The sequence below is a fragment of the Tiliqua scincoides genome, chromosome 3 (genome assembly GCF_035046505.1).
Source record: "Tiliqua scincoides isolate rTilSci1 chromosome 3, rTilSci1.hap2, whole genome shotgun sequence".
Taxonomy (NCBI): Eukaryota; Metazoa; Chordata; class Lepidosauria; order Squamata; family Scincidae; genus Tiliqua; species Tiliqua scincoides.
In genome coordinates, this window is record NC_089823.1 from 225998993 (window position 1) to 226021859 (window position 22867).

General features: G+C 44.4%; 1 protein-coding gene across 2 annotated transcripts in view; it reads right to left on the reverse strand.

Annotated features, from left to right (window-relative positions):
• Nucleotides 1-22867, reverse strand: part of PLD1 (phospholipase D1) — a 127531-nt gene that overhangs the window by 66208 nt on the left and 38456 nt on the right. For both annotated transcript variants that reach the window (XM_066621076.1, XM_066621074.1), the window contains 5 exons: nucleotides 15751-15933; nucleotides 11719-11846; nucleotides 9760-9905; nucleotides 8246-8354; nucleotides 6744-6809 (listed from right to left, as the gene is read on the reverse strand). In XM_066621076.1, the coding sequence (XP_066477173.1) occupies nucleotides 6744-6809; nucleotides 8246-8354; nucleotides 9760-9905; nucleotides 11719-11846; nucleotides 15751-15904 (603 nt within the window). In that variant the 5' untranslated portion in view covers nucleotides 15905-15933. The remainder of the gene's footprint in view (nucleotides 1-6743; nucleotides 6810-8245; nucleotides 8355-9759; nucleotides 9906-11718; nucleotides 11847-15750; nucleotides 15934-22867) is intronic.

The following is a 22867-nucleotide window of genomic DNA, read 5'->3' on the forward strand; positions in this document are numbered from 1 at the left end:
ATAATGTCTTTTTCTCACTGGTGAGTACGAAGTGTTGGACTTTCATGACCCCTATTTACATGAATAAACCTTTCTCTACAGTACCAGTTTGAGGTTTTCCTCCTTTTTTTGTGGTCTCAAAGTCAAGACACACACATCCCATCCACCCTCCAACACACATGCTTATGACTTCTAAAGCACTTTCAAAGGAAAATGCTGTACAAAAGATACAAGCAAAAATAGGTCATGCCTGCAGGCTTCCAAATGAATTCCCCTTTAAAAAGGGGAAATGATAGAAGGGAAATTAACTAAAGAACACAGCTAGCTTGACAGTAAGTCTCCAAAGTTCCATATGAAATGGCCCAAAGTCCAGAGTGCTCTATATATTTCTGGGATTATCAAGTTGCTACTCTCAGTGTTGCATGCTTTCTGGTCTATAGCATACAGTATTAATTATAAATAACTGAAATGGATGGCATAATGGAAAACTAAGGACTGTAGTGAACTGGGCCCCAATGAATGATTCAGCAAAGCTGTCTGTCTGTTTTCAGCAATGAAACTTTTAGCAAACACTGTGTCACAATGAACACACAAAACTTCAGCTAACTGACGCACATAAATGTATGCGACACGTGCCTTTGGGCAGGAAGTTTCCCTGTAGCATGCATTCTGTTCCCAGGAGAAGGCACAGCTTCCCATTCAAGCAGAAAGAGACACTCATTAAACACACGTTTTCAAAGACACGTGATTTGACATGTGCTGTATGGAGCTGTGGCTCTCGGCCAGCATATATTCACACAGAGTTTGGAACCGTATCTTCACATCTTACTCTGTTGAGAATAGCTCTCTAATTTGCACCCCTAGATTCCTCCTTCTGAGAATATCAACTTCCTTATAAAATCTCTGATACTTCTGGAACCTGTGTGCACACTTGTAGCCTTCTTGCCTCTGCTTCTTTATGCCTGACCCATGGAGGTTGAACTGGAGAGGCTTGGTTCAGGAGCCCTTAACCCTAGGCAATTTAAAATCTCATCCCCACATATAATAAGTTAGTGGCCGCCTTAAACATTTTTAAAAGGTTTGGGTTTTGACCAACTTCTGCAGGTTTGTAGGCAAAATGAGTTTAATGCACTGAATGGATATCTCAAGATCAATTAATAGGAAATGTTGTCTAGATGATGATTACTCCCTTATTTTTTGATGAAGCAAAAATGGTAGCCTTGTTAGCACAATAAAATGCTATGGTCAAATTCCAAAAGACCACTCAGCTAGTTCCATGCACCCGAAGGGGCCTTTGACTTTTGTTCTGAGACGAGCACCCAACTTTCATGCTATTCCACTCTCCACTTCAAAACAGAGAAGAATTTCAATGTTAATTTATGACATGATATACAAGTTCCATGGGCATTAATGTGAGTACCTGGGCATGTCATCCTATGTGAATGCTGGAGGCAAGTCCATCTTGCAGCACTTCATCTTGGTTGTAACCTGGTATCTAAAATGTAGGCTTAAAAACTGCCTGTTACCTGTTTGTCAGCCCCCTTTGGCCACTGTCCAAGCTGCTATGAGGTCAGAGAATGTCCATAAACATTCTAACGCTGGATAGTTGACAGTCTGTACTGACGAGGTGAGGGGAGAAGTGAAAAGTTAACTTGGCTGGAGGAAAACTCACGCAGGGCTTGGGAACAAGAGAGACTGTGTGCTGCTGGGGAAGATGGGCAGGAAGGCATCTAAGCAGGAAACTAAGGGGCAGGAAGGTGATAGAGCTGAATCTGACATAGGCAGTGTGCTGTCAAGATTGGGGGAGAGCTAGGGAAGTCAACTAGGTAAAAATCATGGAGGAAGGGGAGAGATTGTGAAAAATATTCCACACCCCCCCCCACAGGCTATGGATGGCATATATTGTATGTGTTTTTGAGTGTGGAAATGTAACTGAGTTTGAATTTCTTTGGGTGCAGTCGTCTACTCCCATTCAAAGAGCTGCAGGGTATCAGGTTTATGTTTCTTACTGTAGTTAGACTTCAGGACAGCAATTTTCAACCAGTGTGCTGTGGCACATTGGTGTGTTGTGGCACATTGGTGTGCTGTGGATGGTCTGCAGGTGTGCCACAGGAGTTTGGGGGATGGCCATTTATTAGTAGGGCCACTGGTGGATGTGAGCCTCCCATCGCAGTGCAGTGTCAACTGTCAAAAAACTCATGGTGTGCCTTGACAATTGTAGTACCGTGTCAGTATGTCATGAGATGAAAAAGGTTGAAAATCGCTGCCTTCAGATGTCATTTAGGTGAGTCCTCTCCAGTTCTATGCCTGTTCTGCACTTACAGTGCCTCACCACCCAGTATTAGGGTTGCCAGGCTGTAACCCAGAAACTGCGTTAGTCTGATCTGCAGCTGGGAAAGAGAATGAGGACATGACTTCTCCAGTTCTGCTCTCCTCCCTAGCCCTGTTGCCTCCCCCTTTGTCCCACCTGTTGTGAAGCTGCACTGTTTGGTCCGGCAGGCAGGAAGAGGAAAGTAGGGGGAATGAGGTAAGGAGTAAGGGCAGAGAAGCCACAGCTCACGCTGCAGATCTGTGAGTACTAAATTGTCACTGATGGCCTGAACCCCTCCCACAGGCCATCAGCTGATCTCAAGCTTGGCACTAGGACCGCCGAGCGCACAATTTTTTTTACCATCACTTTAAAGTCTCCTGAAGTGCTGCCTTTATCCCAAGGTAGAGCCATGAGCCCTCTGGATGGGGGCACGGGGCACGGGGGAGACACTACACTTCTCTGTAGAGTCACCATCTAGAATTCCCTGCTGGGGGAACTAAGAACTACCCTCTCCCTCCCTCATGGCTTTTCAGTGAGGGCTCAAAACATTTCTGTTTAGTCTTATGAGACTGAAATGTGTCATCTGCCCCCCTGTGCCTCTATATGCCCCTCTTTGTTTTTATTGTTTATATTGTGGTGTTTGTTTTTGTTTTTATTAAAGTCTAAAACTGTAAGCTACCTTTGGCATCTGCTCTGACAGAGGAAAAGCAGGTTATAAATCTTTCAAGTTAACAAACAAACAAACTGGCAGTCAGGCTACTAATTGTTAAGCTGGTAAGCATAGGAGAAGGGAAACTAGACCTGATACAAGTATCTGGTTGCTTGGTAACCGTACCAAGTTCCAAACAACACAGTCCTTGAACGAGCTGGAATCCCTAGCATGTATGCACTGCTGAAACAGAGGCGCCTGTGTTGGCTCGCTCATGTTGTGAGAATGGATGATGGCCTGATCCCAAAGGATCTCCTCTATGGAGAACTCGTGCAAGGAAAGCGCCCTACAGGTGGACCACAGCTGCGATACAAGGACATCTGCAAGAGGGATCTGAAGGCCTTAGGAGTGGATCTCAACAGGTGGGAAACCCTGGCCTCTGAGCGGCCCGCTTGGAGGCAGGCTGTGCAGCATGGCCTCTCCCAGTTTGAAGAGACACTTGGCCAACAGTCTGAGGCTAAGAGGCAAAGAAGGAAGGCCCATAGCCAGGGAGACAGACCAGGGACAGACTGCACTTGCTCCCAGTGTGGAAGGGACTGTCACTCCCGAATCGGCCTTTTCAGCCACACTAGACGCTGTGCCAGAACCACCATTCAGAGTGCGATCCCATAGTCTTTCGAGACTGAAGGTTGCCAACTGGTAACTGTACATAAGCATCCTCTATTGTTTCCATGTAAACAGGAAGCAATAGGAAACACTTGTATGGTTGCTGAGTAGCCATTCACGGTCCACCCAAGTTTCTCCTCCCTTCCCTTTCCAGTTCAACCATGAGTTGCCCAGGAAGCAGAACCTCACTGGAAAGCTATGCAGATTCTACTGCAGAACTTAATAGGAAGTGATAGCAGTAACAAAAAAAAGAAATGTTGTAGCCACAGTGGAGAACTCAGGAAACACGTCAGCTCCATGGATGGAAGCTGTGAAAAGGGCAAATTCAATCCTAGGATTTATGAGGGTAGAGAATAAAGACTCAGGTAGATCCACAGTGTCACCCACCAAACCAAATGTAGTCAAATCAATCTATTGAGACTGGACAGGCATCAAAAACAGAAGGTTTATCAAGTCCTGATAAGTCACATGATCCATCACGATAGCAGGCAATTTATTAGTTTAGTGGACCAAGTTGTATATGTCTGTGGTCAGGACCCTGGCTGCCAAAGGCCATCTAGTGGCTCAACAGCATGAGTGACTTGGCCGGATATAAACAGAGAGAAGAGGAACATGATGTGAGGTCATGAGCACCTGGGCCATTGGCAGAAAGGCTCCCAACCCTTGTCCATGTGGATTTGGAGAATATGACCTCTTGGTCCTCATTTATACCTGTAATAGTTTAATTAAGTGCAACTGCATTTTCCCACATTTATCCCTTACTACTCTTCTCCCTCTCTTCTTACCCTTTGTTGTCTTCCTTGCAGTTTATTTTAGATGGGGATAGCCTTGTCTGTTCTTCTGAAACTCTATAAAATGAAATGTACCCTGATATTGCTGTGTATGTATGTGTGTGTACTGAACAGGGGTACTATAATAGCATCTAGACTTCCCAGCTTGGCCTGCCACTGGGCAAGTTTTGCTGGTTTGTATGTGAGCTCCTCCCCTCCCAGTTGCTATCCAGTAACCTGACCTTGAGTTACCTGCCAGCCTTCACAAGATCGTTGTGTGAATAAAAAGGGGGAAACTCATGTACGCCACTGACAGTTCCTTGGGGGAACAATATAATCATCATTGTCACAGTCCCTCCTTTGCTTTCTCCACCAGAAGACTATGTGAAGAGATTTGGACAGCAGCCATTAGCAAAGCTCACCCCAGAGTCCAAAATTGTTTTCAAGTGGCCTGCAGGAAGTGGGGAAGACTACTGAGTGTGGCTTTCTGTTTATTAATGCTGGCAGAGCAGAAAATGTGTCTTATGTCTCTAATGCCTATGAAGCCCCACACTCTGGCTGTGAAATGAACTCTTTCACGTGCTTTATTTCATCCTTGCTACCAGAAGTTACTCTGTTAAGCTGTGAGAGAGAAAATTTCCCCCAACAATGCACAAGCCGTGGAGAACACTGTCAGAGACAAAGGAGGTGGCAGAAGCGTCTGCGTGGCAGCGCTCTCAAGAACAGAACTTTACACCCAACACTATGTACTTTAATTTTCTTCGATGACTCAACGTTTATGGGTGCCAGGTTGGCATAATATCGCTTTTGTGAACAGAAGGTATTTATATTATTACACATGCGTGCTAATTCAAGCCCACACATACTGCAGTCCCATTAGTGTAACTTCTTAAGGAACAGAAGGAGACCTGCTGGATCAGTCGAACAGCCCAGTCCTATATAAATCCCCATGTTGTGAAGCAGTGGTGCTGGTGTGGCTTCCACTGTATCCCATGGGGGATTTTTGGCTGCTAACTCTCTCCTCAGGTAAGAGGACATTTGTCCCCCTTGCTCAAGGGTAAGCCCCAATAGTCGCAATGGGTCAACCTGGGCCTATGCCAGCAATATCGCTGGTGCAAGTCCACATTGATCTGTGCATGGTGGGGAAGGAGGTATGGATGTGGCACACACTGGTGCTGCCTATCCCATCCCCTCCCAGGCTCCAACTACCCACCCCGATCCCATCACCGCCCCGTTCTGCCTTCCCCCCATTCAACCTTCTTCCTGCCCATCTCCCACCCTTGCACTGGACATACCTGCTCCAGCAGGCCTCCTGACAATGCACACGGAAAGGCTCTGGCCTTTCTGCTGGTACACCTGGGTCTTGCTTTAAGTGCTTTATGCTGTGGTGCTGCCTTTCTCCCTTCCCACTCTTGGAGCGAGAAAGGTGGGATTAAAATGTCAGAAGGCCAGATGCAAGGGAGGGCACCAGGATGAGGTCTCTAGTTATCAGGTGTGCTCCCTGGGGCATTTGGTGGGCCGCTGTGAGATACAGGAAGCTGGACTAGATGGGCCTATGGCCTGATCCAGTGGGGCTGTTATTATGTTCTTAAACTACAATTCCCAGAATGCCTTGCAGGTCTCTTGTTATCTGGTGTGCTCCCTGGGGCATTTGGTGGGCCGCTATGAGATGCAGGAAGCTGGACTAGATGGGCCTGTGGCCTGATCCAGTGGGGCTGTTCTTATGTTCTAATACTCTAAATAAAAAATAAAATGATTGGTGCACAGTTGCTGAGTGCATTGGAATTGCTGGCACAAATATCTGGCAGCTCCACACATCAGCCACTGACAGACCTGGTCTGCTTCAAAGCAGGTAAGGTGGCAGTGGGGGCAGGCCATGCGTGGAGGTCCAAAGTTAGGAGGGGGAGGGCAAGGGGCTGATGGTGGGAGGGGTGAATCTCCACACCACTGTCCCCATTTTCCCAGACTACAAAAACCCTTTCCTCTCTTCAGATTTATACCAGCCAAAGACACCCACTGGTGATCAGGTCTACTGGGAGGTAAGTAGAAGATATTTTTACTTACCTCTTGCAGGCTGTCTGATTGCCCCCTTCACCGTGGCATGTAGTGTACACTCCATTGGTACAGCTGCATGCTACAGACTGGTGGGGGATAGCCATAAAACATGAAATTAATCAGTTAGGGCTGCAATCCTATACACGCTTCCCTGAAAATTAGTCCCACTGAATTTAGTTAGACTTTCTTCTGAGTAGACATGCCTAGTCTTGCACAATGAGATTTCTTGCTGGTGCAACTGGTCTAGCTCTAGGAGAACATCAAGCAACTTAGCAGGTGAAACTAAGGGCACAGTTCTGCATCCGTCACTTACCGTTCCATGGTAGTTCCTATACATCGGCATTTTCAAGATGTTTGTTAAGTAATCTTCTAGTTGCTTCTACAATGCAAACACACAAAGTTGAAATATGGTATCCCAGTTCTCAAGTGAACATCATCATTTATTTGGTACGTTATTCTATTATCTCGAATCAGAGAACCGTAAACTGTACAAAAAAGAAACCTCAGTCTGAACAGGCAATTTAAAAAGGAATAATAATAGTCGGTGAACTCAAGCAAAGGAACAGGGAAAAAAGAAGAGATATAGACATGCACTGATGGGAATGAATGCACTGAGTGCATGGAACTTATTTTTGTGGAAAAAGGAAACCATGACAGTTCAGAGTTAAGGATGTGGTGACAAGCATCTTTTGCAGTTATCTTGCAGGCATTATAAACAGGAGATCAACTCAGTCATCCACCTAAAATATCTGTATGCAGGAAGTGAGAGCAGGAAAATATGCTGAAGCCATTCCAAAAATTAGGTAGGGTGAAACATGTTCATCCCAAATGATGACGTGCAGGTATGAATCAGCCATTGCACAAGATATAAAAGTTTCATAGGATGTAAAAAACCTTGAACCTTGCCAGTTGCCTGCTGGGAACTCAACATCCTCTGTTCACTGAATATATTCAGCAAATCTTCTCCCACTGCTGGCGGCCTTTTTTTACTGTGTTTCCCCCAGGTGAACTCCAAGTACAAAAGTTGTGGGTGAAAAAGTTCCCCAAATGGCATTTGCAGGGGATAGTTGGCAGGGGATTAATGTTTAAACACATTCTTCATACCTTCCAGTTCTTCCTTACAGGTATCTCCCCAGTGCCTTCATTTACATCACCCAACAGATAAATGTTCAGGAACATGGCTTCCCAATAGAGCACATAGTTCCATCCAAGAGCCTATTTACTACATTAGGTACCATGATTGCATTTAAATCAATTTTAAAATAACAGGAGATCCTGGTCATGTACCTTTCATGTCACATCTTCTTCGGCCCTGAGCAGCTGATCAACTGTGTTGACACAAGTGATGTCTCAATTGATGGAACAAGGGTTGCGATTTTAAAAAATTCAGGGCCCAATCCTTCCCAACTTTTTAGCGCCACTGCAGCTGCAAAGCCGAAGTAAGGGAACAAACATTCCCTTACCTTGAGGAAGCCTCCATAACTGCACCCCATCACAGGATTCAGCACACGCCTCATTGGCACAGCTGCAATAGCACTGGAAGGTTGAATAGGATTGGGTCCTCAGGCTGGAAGTGTATCCACATGTACCTGGAAGTAAGCCTCATTGAACTATAATGCGACTTACCTCTGAGTAGACATGCATAGGATTGGGCTCTTAGTCAATTTATTTGCAATCAAATCAAAGAGCACCACATTTGGGGAAAACCACCCCTATCAGCTCCGTGAATGGGTTGAACAGCATCAACATTTTACATTTTATTTTGCAAACAATATCAAAGCTTTGTAGGCTCTTTCTCGGAGATGGGTCACTCACTCTTCTGCTGGACAGGTGTTCTTCTCTGGCCATGTTCTCAGAGGTCCGTGGCAGACTTGGCATTTGCCTCGCTTCTCCCCTTTTGATGGTCTGTCTTCGGACTGTGTGCCTAAAACAAAAAAACATTCATATTGGTTTTTCCATGCAGCAGGACAGAGGAGGCCCCCGCTTCTGGTATAAAATTCCTAATTATTATTGTCAATTACAGCACTGAAGAAAGGAAGTCATTTATGCGTCAAGGTAAATTGTGTGTATGCAATTGGAATGCTATTCTGTTTATGGAGCCCCCCCCCCAAAGGCTATATATATCCATATCAGCTTTGATGTGAGTATAGCTTCACACAATACCGGGAGATGTCAGTGCTCAGTGGTTGCATGCATGTGTGGCATGCAATAACAATAACAACAACAACAGTATTTATATACCGCTTTTCAACAAAAGTTCACAAAGCGGTTTACAGAGAAAATCAAATATCTAATGGCTCCCTGTGCCAAAAGGGCTCACAATCTAAAAAGATGCAACACCAGAAGACAGCCACTAGAAAAGACACTGCTGGGGTGAGGTGGGCCAGTTACTCTCCCCCTGCTAAATAAAAGAGGAGCACCCACTTGAAAAAGTGCCTCTTAACCAGTTAGCAGGGTTATGCCTTGCACCCAGGGTTATTCCTTGGTATCTTCTGGAAGGGCTAGGAAAGGTTCCTATCTTGGACTCTGAAGTGCTGCCCCACAGCCCAATCCTATCCACACTTTCTTGGGAGTAAGCCCCACTAATCCTAATGGGACTTATTTCTGAGTAGACATGTTTAGGATTGGGCTGCCAGTCATTACTCCTTAATGCTGAGATCGATAGATCAGTGATCTGACTCAACAAAAGGCAGATTCCTATGTGCAGCCCAAACTATAACCACTTACCTTAGCCCATCAATATCCTGGACAATATCCAGGATTAGAATTTTTCTGTAATGGTACAGTACATTTATCTGCCATTCCTGGCATCTTCCTACCACATGTTATCTTCTTCTTCTTGAATCCCTCTCTCCTTGAAACATCTCTCCTCCTTATTGAACATCTTCTGAGAAACACTAAGACCTGTCAGTGGTCTAAACACTAAGTAAGCATCACCACACAGATGTGGGTATTTTAGTATGAGATTTCATATTGACTTAGCAAACCATCATCCATTTCCAATCTGTGGTTTTGCCCCATGCATTTCCAAAGGTAACTGAACTTCATTTAGCCGCCTTTTCAGGCTTCCAAGACTTCCAACAAGCATTGCTCATACAACTTCAAGCATATTTTCACAGGCATAAAGGTTGGAAGCTTGTTTTGTTGTTTTAAAAATAAAATCTAAAATTTGTCAGGAAGCTGAATTCTATATAACACAACAATATTCTGTGCTTGAACTGCAGTCTTGAGCATACCACATCTAATGGCTGAAAGTGCTTATAGATGGCAGCATCAACTTCACAACAAAACAGAACCCAAAGCACCACTTGGAAAGACAATGCAGTTACCTTCTTGTGGGGATGGGAATCCGTATAAAAGCTTTGTATCTTAGCAGATCCCGGTGGAGCTCTTGAAAGTGCTTGAATTTTCTTTTCACTTGCCATGTGAATTCCCCATGTGTCAATTCAACAGTGTAAACATGTAGACTTGGTACCTGGTGAAAGTAAGAAGGAAGGAATGGGGAGAATCAGTGGCAGAGAGCATACTTTGCATGAAGAATGTCACAGGTTCAACCTTCAGTATCTCTTTTTTTTTTTTTTTTAAAGAGTATGAAATAGTTGAGGTTGAAGATCTCTACTGGGAAATTGCCACTAGTCAGAGCAGAAAATACTGGGTCATGTGGACCTATGCTCTGATTTTATATAAGACGCATATAAACCATGATTTAGGACCAAGCTTTCCAGCAATTTTCTTTCTGGTAAGGCCTGTAATTGCATTTTGAAACAAATAAAAATCAATGATCTTGCAGTTAGTCAATTTATTAAGCTACAAAAATAAATGTTTCAATGGACCAATATGGATAACATCTGAGTCAAAATAAATAAGGAAATAAGTGCACTATTGCACTTAATTGTGTTGTTCTTAAGCGCATAAAGACCATCACGTGGCAAATGCTGTTAAATCAATTCCCATGAGGATTCCCATGTGTATTTAAGGGATACACAAAGACCACAGACAGCTTTATCACATGCACAAACACACCTTGTCATCAGGAACAGAGTACCTATTTAATTGGAATATGGAAGACACCTGCTCTCCATAAGCAAGACTCCACTTATAAAGGGTGACCTGGGAATGGGAAACTGGGATCCTGACCCCTCCTCCCCAGCTATTATTTTACTTGGAAGCAGAAACGAAGCAGTCATCATCTCATCTGTTCTGACCTATACAGGAGCATCTATAGACAATGGCCAAAGAGTGACACCAAATGGTACCAGATGAAAACAAGGACAAAGGCAAGAAATTCTGCCAGAAAAATCCTAGCAGTGAGTGGCAAGCACTATATTTCTGCTCCTGAAAATAGTCTTTAATGTGATTTGACTGGGACAGTCTTTCAAAGGCCATTCAGATAGTCTCTTGGAGCTATAAAGTGAGAGGTGTAATCTTTTTAAATATACAAATGAAACAGCATTTGGGGTCTAACCTTGGGAATTTCAATGAGCAGATAAGATGCTCATCAACTCCTAAAGGCTGCACATATACAACCTCCTATTTTGCTGATATTGTCACTTTCTATGGAACAGATCAAAAAGCTGTTTTTTCAGCCAAAACCTATCAGGCTCTATTGCTAGTAGGACTAGCATTCTGCCAGTGATGACTGCCTTACAATAGTGGCACTCCAACAGCGGATGAAACCATGCGTTGCTGACGCACCAACGAGGAAGCCAGAGCAGCCTCACATGTGGCAATGGAAGACAGACTGCCCACTGACCCAGGTAAGCTGGTGGGGTGGGCAGAATGCGGTGGAGGGAAGGTGAAATGGGGAGGGGGAACAGGGCGGTGACAAGGGAGAGGAGGAGAGCAGATCAGGTATAGGAAGGGGTAAGCTTAGCAGTGGTGGCCACTGAATCCAAATTCCCTTCCTGAACCTGATCCTGCAACTTGGATCCATGTGAATCTGAGCCAGCGATTTTGTTAGCACACACCTGAACAGACTCCTCCATGCCACAGAGGCTTATCTCCGGGTTAGGGAACAAATTTTTCCTTACCGGGAGGAGACCTTCCGGACTGTGCCCTTCCACCTGGATGCAGCGCAAACCATTTTGGTGTGCTTGCATAGGAGGGGGCCCAGAGCATGAGATTGGGCTGAACACTGATATTTTATATAGCGTATTTTTTTTACGTTTGGTAATCGTACTTTGACTCCTTTCCATTAAAACAGAAACAGTTAGCAAAGTAATATGGGTGGTATCATGAAACAGGATTTGCTACTCCAAAGAGCAGCTCAGTGGCAGACAAATTCTGACCTTTGTAGTTGAGGTACAGCGCTCCACTTCCAGAACTCGGACTCGGATGGGACACCCCGTTAGGTAGAGCTGTATATGAGCTTCTTTAAATCCTCTAGTGTTATAAATGGCAGAGAATGGAATGCCCACTGCAAAAGATGAGGCAGCAAGTTTAGTAACAGGTTAACAACGGGCAGCTCAGAATACAGCAGGTGAAAGGTTAAGACGAAAGTAGCTATATGAGATATCAAGGTTTAAAAGCACAGAATCGCTCCCACCGAGTTGGACTATTGGTTCAACTGGTTCAGTAATGTTGATGCTGTGCCCTACAGTGACTCTCAGACAAGAAATGCTGTTTTCCTTGCAGATGTTGAAGGCTGAACCTGGGACATTCTGTAGGTAAAGCAGATGTTTTTCCACAGACCTATAGCACCTTCCTTATTTCGCGGCCTCCTTCATGGATGCAGCCCCCTAATTATATTTTGGGATCCAGCCCGAAGTGGGGCAGATGGAGGTGGCACACCTCTCCCACGAGCACAGTCAGTGCCAGTTGTAAAAGGTGCTCCACCAGTGTGCAAAGCCATGTGATGCTGGTGCACCTGTGGGAAGGCCGGAGCCTACCAGCTTACTCCATAGCAACTTGGCGGGAGAGGCAGGAAGACTCTACAAAGAAGTCGATCTTTCATGAAACATTGCAAATTCAGTTGCATTTATTTTTTTTTCTCCGACCAGCATGCGCAAGAACTGGTGCATACACTTACAGACATTTTTAAGTGTGCATGCACATCTATGCACTGTTTTCCTCTGAAGGAAATGAAATTGGTTACAACTGGACATGAGAAGGGTCTGGGGTATTGATCCACACTGGCGAAAGTACATTACCCACATCAGAAATCGATCCTGGTGGCTTACTGTAGCATAATCCCTGCTAATGAATCAAGGAGGCGCCTTTTTGAAAGTGGTGCTTGCCTTTTACTTACCAGAGGGAGAGCATCTGTCCCTCTTCATCCCAGCATTGTGTCTTTTCAAGGTGCTGTTTGCTGGTGGTTGTGAAGATTGGTTTGAAAATATGGAGCAACGCTTGAGATCAGATACCAAAAGGGGGAGCTACGCAGTAACTCGAAATAGAAGCAATTCCAGTTATGCAGCAAAAGATTTTAACAACAAGATGCTGTGGCTGAGCTGAGCCCAATGTGAATGAAAACATTGTCTATTAAAGAAAACACACTTCACAATATTTACAGCTGCACGATCATGCAAATGAATTGAAAACTAAACTCAGCTTGTCAAATGAGGCAAGTACAGGCTGCTTGGTGGCACAGTTTCCTTAATTTATTATGTACGTTTGCCGCCTCGCTCCCCCCATAAATTGTGAGGAACTCGGTGCCCGTCTCTTGGAAACCGGAGGAGACTGGGCCAGAAAAGCAAATGGTATTTCATCAACGTCTGAGCTATTTGTTTGTGGTTAATTCATACAGGCAGTTGTAAGATTGTTAAGTTCTGAAAGGGAAATTATTATGTAAAGAGCAAGGCTGGGGAGGCAAGAGAGCCTGGCAGAGTTATCAGCTTCCATGGTGTATAGCGGAGAACAAAGATTTCCCTACCCAATATCTTTACTGAAAAATTATTATTCAGTGACATACATGTTCTGTTTGGTTTATAGGCAGCTTAAGAACATAAGAACAGCCCTGCTGGATCAGGCCATAGGCCCATCTAGTCCAGCTTCCTGTATCTCACAGCGGCCCACCAAATGCCCCAGGGAGCACACCAGATAACAAGAGACTTGCATCCTGGTCCCCTCCCAGGTGGCTTCCACACTAGAGCCATTTAACACTGCTGAAGCACTGCTTTTCCACAAAGCTGGGACTCAAATTAAAATGGGGGGGGGGGGTCCACAAAGCATTTAATGTAGTACTTTTATCCAGCAATGCCCCTCCCCATGGTCAAGATGCTTCTGGAATCCCATTCAGTCCCATTCAGCAATGGTCTCTTGCAAGGTTAATTAAAAGCTTCCTCCTTGCAGATACTGCTTTTACTGCCATTTTACTGCTTAATGTTCAGTACAGCTGGGGAAGTAATGATGAACTGGCCTTTATTAACCAGTTCGATTGTCCACAAAAAGTGTGGTTTCACTGCATCGTCTCTTTTTTCTTAGAAAAGAATTGTTGTAAAACATAATAGTAAAATGTACACAGTGCTTTCTGAGTGTGTGAAGTGCATGCATTATTCATAAGAACATAAGAAGAGCCCCACTGGATCAGGCCAAAGGCCCATCTAGTCCAGCTTCCTGTATCTCACAGTGGCCCACCAAACGCCCCAGGGAGCACACAAGACAACAGATTCTTGATACTCTCTTTACAACCTCCTATAACATAGTATTGCTATACCCATATTAGGGTTGGAGAGCAATTTGCCTAAAGGCCATTTAGTGAAAATTCATGGCCCAGGTGAGATCCAAAGCAGGGAAGTTCTGATTTGCAGCTCAGCCTCTTACGGCCCAATCGTATCCAATTTTCCAGTGCTGGTGCAGCCATGTCAATGGAACATACGCTGCATCCTGTGGTGCTGGGGATAGTCAAAGAGGCCTCCTCAAGATACGAGAACATTTGTTCCCTTACCTTGGGGCTGCATTGTGGCTGTACCAGTGCTGGAAAGTTGGATAGGACTGGGCCCTTAGCCACTACACTACACTATCTCCCACTAATAAAAAGTGTACAAAGGAAGGTAATTGCAGAGAAAGGGGCTAGTGTAGAAGCATCCATGGTAGGGCCTTGAATATTTTGCTATTATCTACAACTGCAAAGGCCAGGGTTGAAAGTGACATGTGGTGATCATGATGGAGGGAAGGTGCCCAGAAGAGCTATATGAGTACACAAAGACCCTTGTTGAGCCTGACAAGATTTTGGCACCTGAGGGGGGACATGTTTGAGACATACAAAATTATGCAGGGGATGGACAGAGTGGAAAGAGAGCTGCTCTTTACACTCTCACATAACACCAGAACCAGGGGACATCCACTCAAATTGAGTGTTGGGAGAGTTAGAACGGACAAGAGAAAATATTTCTTTACTCAGCGTGTGGTTGGTCTGTGGAACTCTTTGCCACAGGATGTGGTGATGGCGTCTGGCCTGGATGCCTTTAAAAGGGGATTGGACAAGTTTCTGGAGGAAAAATCCATTATGGGTTACAAGCCATGATGTGTATGTGCAATTTCCTGATTTTAGAAATGGGCTATGTCAGAATGCCAATGCAAGGAGGGCACCAGGATGAGGTCTCTTGTTATCTGGCGTGCTCCCTGGGGCATTTGGTGGGCCGCTGGGAGATACAAGAAGCTGGACTAGATGGGCCTATGGCCTGATCCAGTGGGGCTGTCCTTATGTTCTTATGGCTTGGGTGAAAATGCAGCTATCTAAAATCTCAACATCCATCTTTAAAAAAACATGCACACCATATCAATCAAGTTTCTAGCCCTTATGGTTGTAAAGATTAGGGATAGGTAAACTGAGTGTGGGAAGGGGGGAGAGAAAACAGAATGTAGGCAGGGCACTAAAGTCTCATCTTGTGCCCTAGGGACGTCCCACTCAGTCCAGTCCTCTGGCTTCTGAAATTATTCTCAGGCATTGCTCACATTTCCATACTTTTTTCTGAAGTCATGTTGCTAGCTTTTAAAAATGAATTCTGATATTCTGGGGAAGTCAAATTCTGTAGTTGAGACTATGGCAGCAGTCACGACGCCTTGGGGCAACGCAAGGCACTTGCTGGGGCAGCAAGACCCCTAGACAGCAGCAGGACTCTCAACACAGCAGGTAGAGCTGCAGCGCACATAAACCACATGCTGCAAAAAGTCGTCCCGCCCGCCCTGATCCTCTTACTGATGTTTAGAGGCTCCCATTAGACCTGAGAACCCAGAAGTGAATGGTGGTTATGTCACCATGTGATACGTTTCACATTATCGTCATTCACTTCTGGGTTCCGAGACCACTGCAGCAGCAGTAAGTTTGGGAAGTGCTGCTTTATGCTAAGCTTGCACAATGGTCCACATCACTGACTCACCAGGTGCTTTGGGGTCATGCATAATGTCAGTGTCCACCTCCTCTCCCTCAAAGTGGAGGTCCCTCGTGTCCAGGCTTTCAATTATGTTGCTCATGTCGGCAGCTATTTTCCTCAGGGCCGAGGTATTCACTTTCTTTCCACTGCTGAGGGACATCTTAAAGGCTCACACTTACATGCAAGGGGCTGTTGAGAAAAGAAACAAGGAAGTAGAATTATTGCTGTTATGCCTAAAGTCAGTCATCAAAGACCCATAAAACGCTCGGTTGGCCAAGGAAACTGTCTGAAGGGCAGAGCAGTAGGTTGTCAAGTCCTGCCCTCTTCCTGTTAAGAGCCAGAATTGGTTAAGAACTCCTCTTTAGAGGGCTCCATTGCTGGCCCAGAATGTACTGGGTTCAAGGGGAACCAGCATATCCCAGCAAACTAAAGCCACCTCCCTGGAAGATGCCCCACTCAAAGAGGCTGCAAATTCAAGTGATTTAGTTCTGGTTGGTCTTGCCCTCACCACTCCAGACTCTCCACAATCAAACCTGGAACTCCAGGATGATGGGCAACAGAGTGTCCCAAGGCCAGGTGGTCTTGTTGCAAGGTGTTGCAAAGTTCAAAGCAAGACTCAGTAGTCAGGGTGATAGTCTGCAAGCCTTTATTACGTTGCCAGCAATGGGCATCTCAAGGGACTCCAGTCCAAAGTATTGAGAGCAAGTATCAATCTTAGATCCTTTATAACATTTTGGGTCCTTTGTTTGAAGATTTTGAACTTCCCATTGGCTGAAGTTTGACATCATAGATGGGGCTAACTCTGGATAGGTTGTAGATAGCCTTAGAGACATTTGATTGGTGAGCTTCAAGTTACAGGTTCCAAATAAGGCAAAATTATACATTTAAACATATGGAATACAAAGTTTTCAAGAACCAGTAGAGTGCACTGTAACCTTATTTTTATTCAGAACTGGCCTTTTGGCAAGTCGTTTGACCTTAAGACAATTTGACCATAAGACACCTGCTTATCTCTTCTCCTCAGCAAAATACTGTGGGGCTTTCTGCCAATCTTTGTTAAGCAAGGTCCTTTAAACTTCCTTTTAACACAGGGGTGCTCAATAGGTGGATCGCGATCTACCGGTAGATCGCGAGGCAAAATGAGTAGATCGCAGAGTGCCGACCCCCCCCTTTAGGTGCCTCTGGGAGGAAACGCCGGGAGTAAGGCCCATTGTACTCAATGGGGCTTGCTCCCAGGTAAGTGTGGCTAGGATTGCAGCCTCACAGCCTAATCCTAGGCATGTCTACTCAGGAGTAAGTCCTGTTATACTCAGTGGGGCTCAAGGTACACCAACATACATTGTACACATAAATGTTATATGTGATGATGGCGTGAACATTGTAAAAAAAACTCTGGTAGATCTCCGGGCCTTGCTGGGTTTCAAAGTAGCTCTCGAGCCGAAAAAGCGTGAGCACCCCTGTTTTAACAGTTTTACTCTATTTCTTAATCCTATTTGTGACCAGTTACTTTGAGTACATTTAAGGGATCTATAGTGGTGTACTTTCATATATTTTAATACAAAACAAACCAAACTTTCACTGTATAAAGGATTTCTTTTAAGAAATCCTTTTCTCATTTACCTTTAAACAAATTACAGCTCTCTATGTCAGTTGCAGCTCAAACAGAGGCTTTCTCATGGATGTTTCGCTTATCTAGTATAAATGTATTCGTTTCTAAACTTGTATCTGCAGGTGTCCGTATCTCGCTAGCTAAAAAACCCTATTTCAGCCTGCCAACTGATAAACTTTCCCTGTAATACTAAGGCTTCATCCTACAATGTTGCAACCATATATGTTTCTCCCGCTCATAACATCTTGGTTTGTCCACATACTGCTGCCAAAAAGGAGTTTTTATCTTTGAGAAACAACTTTTCCAAATTCCAAAGCCTGTGAACTTTAGCAAAACAGCCTTCTAAGCTGTTTCCCTGTGAGACAGTTATGATTCTTTATAACTGGAAATGGCTTTCATTATTCTATGTGTTTCTATGATTTAATTAAAACTTTAATAATATCAGGCAATTAAAACTCACTTCTAATGCTCCCATATCTCTATATATGTTGGTTACACTTTGAAGACAGAGACTAATTTAAAGCATTGAAGAATAATTGACAGGCAAGCAGACATGGTGATCTCTTTGGCACTTCTATGAGATTTTGTGTAAATACCTACTAAAATAACTCTTCTAGTGTTTGTATGCATGTAACACTGTCCTTTGCTCTAAAAAGCATGAAAGAATAATTATTTTAAAACTGCAAACTGTTTTGCTAAGATGGACATTCTTCTCATTGTTATCTGTCTTTAGTTTGCCATTCAAACAGGGAGCCGAAAAGGCAGAAGCCTCCCTTGTATTTTCCTCTTATCTATGTGTTGTTCTCTTGCCAGTAGTAACCTTGACATTTTGCCAATTCAGCAGAGCTTGCCAATTCTTAGCAGAACTGCCTGCTTTCAATTTCCAAGCTTTTTCCCTAAGAGAAAATAAAATGCTTTTAAGTTTTGTAAGCATTTGCACTATTAAGCATTTGCCCTAATGGCATATTACCCTGTTCATTCTGTATTACTCTAGTCATTCTGTCACCTTCTATCAGTCTCGAAAACATTACCTTCCCTCTACTCAAGAGGTGGAAACATAAATCAAACATTTGTTTTACATAAGGGATTTGCTCAAGATAAGGAATCATAGTTCCTGATGCTCCAGGAAGGGGTGGGGCACCCGGGCTTAGTTGCAGCTGGGGTTTAGTGGGAGCTTAGTTGTTGCTGGTGTGACACCTTATTCTGTTCATCCCTGTGACTCTTTAGCTTCAGCAACCTTGCCAGGCCCTCAGTCACACACGTGTTCCACTGGTGGCAACAGGATTGGGCCATCAGTTAATGAACATATTAATGAGATTGTTATTGGTGAGAACACGTGAATAGCCAAATACAGATGTCAGCTCTAACTGCACCATTTCTACACCCCACAAGTCTCCCCCTTTCCCGAACGAAAGTCAACATCTGCACAAGGTTAGCGTGACAGTGAGGCCCGATAGGCTAATCACAGTTCTACTGGACTGAGTTTACTTTCTTGACGTTCTCCCAGAAATGTTTGGGGTTTTGTGGCAAAAATACAGGGATTCTTTGGCAGACAAATCAATGTGAAAAGGGTTCCCTGAAGCTCAGCAATCACTGATCTGATCTACTCCCCTGCTGGAAGGCAGGGCAATCCATTCACCTGCCGCTCTCAGCTCCAATGCTAGAGGTTAGTTTTGCTCTTGAAGCAAACTATTCAAAATGACCAATATGATCATTTTTTAAAATCAGTTTGACCAGTTTCTTAATGACAGAAAGATGGAGCCTGGAGGCAGAAAAATGGTGCCTCTTCTGGAATATACTTCCAGAAATTGCCTCTTGATGAACTTTTCTTGAAATACATCAAGCACCATAAAATAAACTCTCCCCACTCTCCCTTTTGTCCCCACTTCACAAGTTCACACCTTTGAACATTTTTAAAAACTTTGGCTTGCATCTAAATCATTGACACTTGGCAGTTGTGAAGGATACACTTTGAGATTATCATCCTGTTATGCATTCTTTTAAAATATTTATCTCTTGCCTTTCAAGCCAAAGCACTTCAAGGCAGCTAAAAAAATAAAGCAATCAGGAATGTTCATTAGAAGTACAAAACCAAACACAACAAAACAAGAGCAGAACAGAAACTTGGCCAGCAGCATATTGGACATCTCCTGGCACAGCTGTTGAGAGGGCCCCAAATGACCTCTGAAATAAGAACACAGTTGGGACCTACTGTCTGATGACTGACAGCAAGGGGGTGAGTTGCACTTCTTCCAGGAGGAAGTCTCAGTATCTCAGTGCCACCTATCCTAGATTATCCCCCTATTATACCTCTAACAGCAAAGGCACCCTTAGGCTAGACCTCCAGTGAAGGTCTCATGCAGTGGTTCCCAGGTCATGACACCCCCACAGTCTCTTCTTCCCAGCTCAGCTGGGTACTGCCATCTTGGATCTTGCGAAGTTTTGTGAAATCCGAGATGGCAGCACCCAAATCTTGTGGAACCAAATTCCATTGTGATGCCTTAGGGTGGCACGACACTCACAGGGGTGCCACCTGAATGTCTAATGGACCATTAGACCACCCTAAGGTCTAATGCAGGGGTGTCCTTTGGCAGGAAGGCCACATCGTCTCTCTGTGTCGGGGGCCGGGGGAAAAAAAGAATGAATTTACATTTAAATTTGAATAAATTTACATAAGTTTACCTAAATGAATACATTAAAGATGAATTTATATGAATGAATGAAGGTCTTGCAATAGCTCAAGGTCTATAAAATGCCTTGCACAAAGCAAGGCTGGCCTTTTCTTTGCTGCCGCTACTGCATCACAGATCTGAAACAGCAAGCAGTGGAGGAAGCCCTCATCCCACAGCTCATGCGAGAGGTCAAACAGTTGCCCTCACGCTGAGAGCAGTTGCATCGGGCCAGTGTGGGCTCCAACAAATCTCCGGAGGGCTAGAGGCTCATTGGAGATTGGGGGCTCTCTGAGGGTCGCATTGAGAGGCCTTGAGGGCCGCAAGTGGCCCCAGGGCCGGGGTTTGGGCACCCCTGGTCTAATGAAAGAAGGACTTCTTGCACTTCCATGCCACTAAGGCTGTAGAGGGTCCAGTTTATTAGAGACCTGATCCTCTGGATACTGTGAAGTGGTCATCCAATTTTTTACTGACCACTGTTGATGGGTCTTTTTAAAAGGGCAGGAACCAAGTAAGAGAGCAAATTGCCTGTCAGTATCAACATAGTTCACCAGTATTTTGTGCTGACCAGGTGAAGCAACACTAAGCAACTCCATGCCTGTGTCTTGGGAGGGTGTGGCTTCTCAATGGCCTTTAGGAATTTTACAGTATTTCCAAACATTTTCTCTGAGACACTGTTTTTCCTTTTCATTCCAGTCATATTTTCATTGCATCATAGGTGGGGGGGGGGAGGAAGAAGGTCATCCAGCCACACTGGCTGGTTTACTCATTCTGCTCTGTTTGCCTGACTCATTTCTTTCCCCCTACTATTACACCCTACCATAACCGTAGTTGTCTCTAGCAAACTACATCTTGAACTCTCCTTTTGGTTTGTGTCACAAGTCATGCTAGGCAACATGCAGTGCCTTTGAGCCTGGGAGCCCTTTGGTTCGACTGGCAGGTTCTGCAAGCCACACAGCTGCAAGAAAAAGTTTGTGAATGAAATGAAATGGCAGCAACTTAGTTTTTACTCTGTTGCTTCACTACAGAGTAACAGCTCCCATGAGTAATCTGTCTGAGCAGTTACCAGGAGCACAGTCTATAAAACTATGCACTGTTCTTGACTTGCTCTTGATTTTACCACGCACATCCCACAGAACTTCAGCCTATTTTCTAATTCAAGAATTCAGAAACAATCACCCTACCTTCACGAGCCCACTGGAAAAATAAAGTTTTACCTGTTGCACACATATAGTCTCCCAGTAGGGAGGGGGGTTCTTTAGAATTAGTGCTGTGTCTGAGCACAGGGTGAGACTGGGAGCTTACCCTAGACTGTAGACAGACTAATTATGGCATTGGTCTAAAACTCCTTATCACAAGCTAACTCTATGCCAATTCCAATAAAAGAAACAGAGACAAATGTATAACTAATTATGCCAATTAATCATTCGGGCACTGAAAGGCATTTCTTTTGATGGCAGAAAAAAAATTGTGGACTGCACATCAGTAATTTGAAGTGCAAATATTAAATATTTGCTTAATATTATTAGAAAGCTTTGAAGCACAGGGTGGATATTATGAGCATTTCATGGGGCAGGTGGGAACCCTGAGCACACCACGTTTTTTTCAGTGTGAACTGAGTGAACCCTATGAAGCAATATCCTACTGCCAAACAACAGCTGAAACAGAAAACTGAATGATCCTTTGTATCAAGTCACATGACGGTTAGTATTGCAATGGGATTGCTTCATCCATTTACACATTTCAGCCAGTTTGTCTTAAGGCTGAGCCAGAAATTTGTCCTGACATATCTCACTTTCACATTCCTGCTGCCTTCCTGCAGAGAATGTAACCAGTAAAATCATCAAGGCTTTATTTCTTAGAGGGAACACCAAGTTCAAGCTTCTTTGTCCTGGCACCTGATAATCAGAGATATTGAACAAACTTCTAGCGGTGTGTCTAAGCTTTAGAATTACATAAAGCTCCTCATCAGGCAACACAGGGGTTGTAGTCAGCCACAGAAAAGTTGCGTATAGATGCAAATAGAGGTTCAGTGGTGTTGCTAAGCCAAACTGACCTATGATACTGATTGTTCTGAGTGCCAATGAGATGTTACTATGATACAACATGGAACCAATAACTTTTTGTTTATTTACTTCATTAAATTTGATTTTGACATTCAGGGGGAGACTACAAAACCTTCTTTGACCCCAGGTAGCAGATATATGCCTTAGCTATGCCACTGACTGGTGGGAAGGAGCAGAGGAAGTGGGCTGTGAGCTTCTGGGTGGAGGAGGTGGGTTCCTCCCAATTTTCACTTTTTAAGAAGCCTGGGCGTGATGTCACGTCCGGTTGTGACATCACTTCCAGGGCAACATTTTGAACTTGGCACTGGGCTACACGATCATTAGCTACGCCACTGGGTGGCGTATCCCTCATCCGAAATGCTTGGGACCAGAAGCGCGTCAGTGTTTGGAAGCTTGTGTAAGGTTGCAGCTTTGCAGTGCCTGCCTCCATTGGAAAGATGCCCGACTGACATCCACAAGTTTTACTGCCAAAGAGCTGCACCCAGGCATGTAAATGTTCGCTCTCCACTGTCCACCTTCGCAGCTGCCTTCATATAAGTTCCTGAAGCAGCCGAGCATTTCTCTCCCCCACCCCGAGCAGAGTATATGTGTGCGTGCCACCCTCTTTCTTTCTTCATTAGATTGATACCATGTCCTAAGGCACCATTTTGCTCAGTTGGGTGCGGGAAAGCAAGCTCCACTTGGGGCTTTGGAGTGGGACTGGCCTTTGTGGTATGGTGAAGTTTCTGATTTTGGAGTACTTTGGAAGGTCAGATAAGAAAATCTGACCTATACTGGAA